The sequence below is a fragment of the Cystoisospora suis genome (assembly GCF_002600585.1).
Source record: "Cystoisospora suis strain Wien I chromosome Unknown contig_1695, whole genome shotgun sequence".
NCBI lineage: Eukaryota > Apicomplexa > Conoidasida > Eucoccidiorida > Sarcocystidae > Cystoisospora > Cystoisospora suis.
In genome coordinates, this window is record NW_027154495.1 from 1 (window position 1) to 1,535 (window position 1,535).

Below are 1,535 nucleotides of genomic sequence, written 5' to 3' on the forward strand. Positions count from 1 at the left end.
TCCCCTGTGAAAAGCATTGCAACTTGCATCGGCAGAGCATATACAGCTCTCTGTCTCTATAGAGATAGATATCTGTCTATATCTGTATACATACGTAGTACACATCCATGAATCTATATACTCCACATGAAGTAGCAACTTATCGGAAAGTCGTTTAATCGCCGTTCTCTCTAGATCTCGTACATTCGTCACACACTTTGTATATGTCTTTTGATATACATATAGAGGTATGTAGGTGTATATATGTCTCATTCAAATCATTCTCTCTCTCTGTCTGTATATGTATCTCTCTAGCGGTTACCTACATATGATTAAATGCTTCTCTAGACAGCTCAAGGGGGCTCTCGATCTTCTTCTTATCAAGCGAGCGAGCTAGATAGGAGCTTATGCCGATCTCCTATGTAGAGAGTGAAGAAGGAGATTCTCTTCTTTCCCTTCATTCACCTTCCTCTCCTTCCCTTCTCACACTCTCTCCAACTACCGCTTTCTATCTTTAATCTATCTTTGGTCTATCTTCAATCCATCTATCTATCTATCTTTAATCTATCTATCTATCTATCTTTAGTCTATCTATCGTTGTATCGATCGATCTAAGTTTATTTGTCTTTAATGTGCCTATTTCTGTATATCGATCGACTTGCTTCACATCTTCTTTTTCTCTATCTCTCTTTCTTGCTTCTTTTCTGTCTTCTTGTCTTTTTGTTTGCATGCATGCGGGGTGCCTCCCCTCCTGATCTTCTTCTTCTTCTTCAATCGCTCTTTCATTCCGTTCTGTAGAGCATTTATTTCCTTTTTCGGATCTGTTTAAGTGGCTAAGCTATCGAAACCATCCTAATCTTCCAGAGACTGAGACAAACGACCCTCTTTTCTTTGCTAAAAGAGAAGTCTGCTTGACATGCCGAAAATCCTCTTCTTCTTCTTCTCCTTCTGCTCCTGACGAATTCTTTCTTAGATGGCAGGTAAGCAAAGTCACATAAGAGAAGCCTTCTTCTTCTCCTCTCTCTCTCCTTTCTTCCTCTCTCTTTGTTTCGTATTCTTCTCTCTCCTTCTTCTTCCGCCTTTTCTTCATCTTCTTCTTTTTCGTTCTGGACCCGGATTTCATTCTCTCTTCTCTCCTCTTCTCTTCTTCTCTCTAGTCTTTTCTCTTCTCGTTTCTTCTTTTCTCTTTGTTACCCTTCTTCTTCATCCTCTTCTCTTTCTTTCTCTCTCTTCTTCTCTTCTTTTCTTTTTGGCTCTTTGTAGTCTTTTCGGACGGTGGATCAGATGGTGGAGAGGCTCAAGGATTTCTCTTCTCTCGTTGCCTTCAAATTCGACATTGGTGCCGTCTATTCTCTTCCTGTCTCCGAAAAAGATACTTTTCAAACTGCCTTCAAACCTGAACAGAAGGTAGTCCGATTTTCTATCTTCACTTTGCGGATCTCCAATCTATCTATCTATCTTTAATCTATCTATCTATCTATCTTTATCTATCTATCTTTAATCTATCTATCTATCTTTAATCTATCTATCTATCTATCTTTAATCTATCTATCTCT

The 1,535-nt window shown here is 38.9% G+C and overlaps 1 protein-coding gene across 1 annotated transcript in view; it reads left to right on the top strand.

Annotated features, from left to right (window-relative positions):
* Window positions 1-779: 779 nt before the first annotated feature.
* Window positions 780-1,535, top strand: part of CSUI_003751 (dna primase small subunit) — a gene marked incomplete at its 3' end in the record, with an annotated part of 5,215 nt that continues 4,459 nt past the window's right edge. The window contains exons 1-2 of the mRNA XM_068063946.1: window positions 780-959; window positions 1,243-1,386. Coding sequence (XP_067924078.1) covers window positions 1,264-1,386 — 123 coding nt within the window. The remainder of the gene's footprint in view (window positions 960-1,242; window positions 1,387-1,535) is intronic.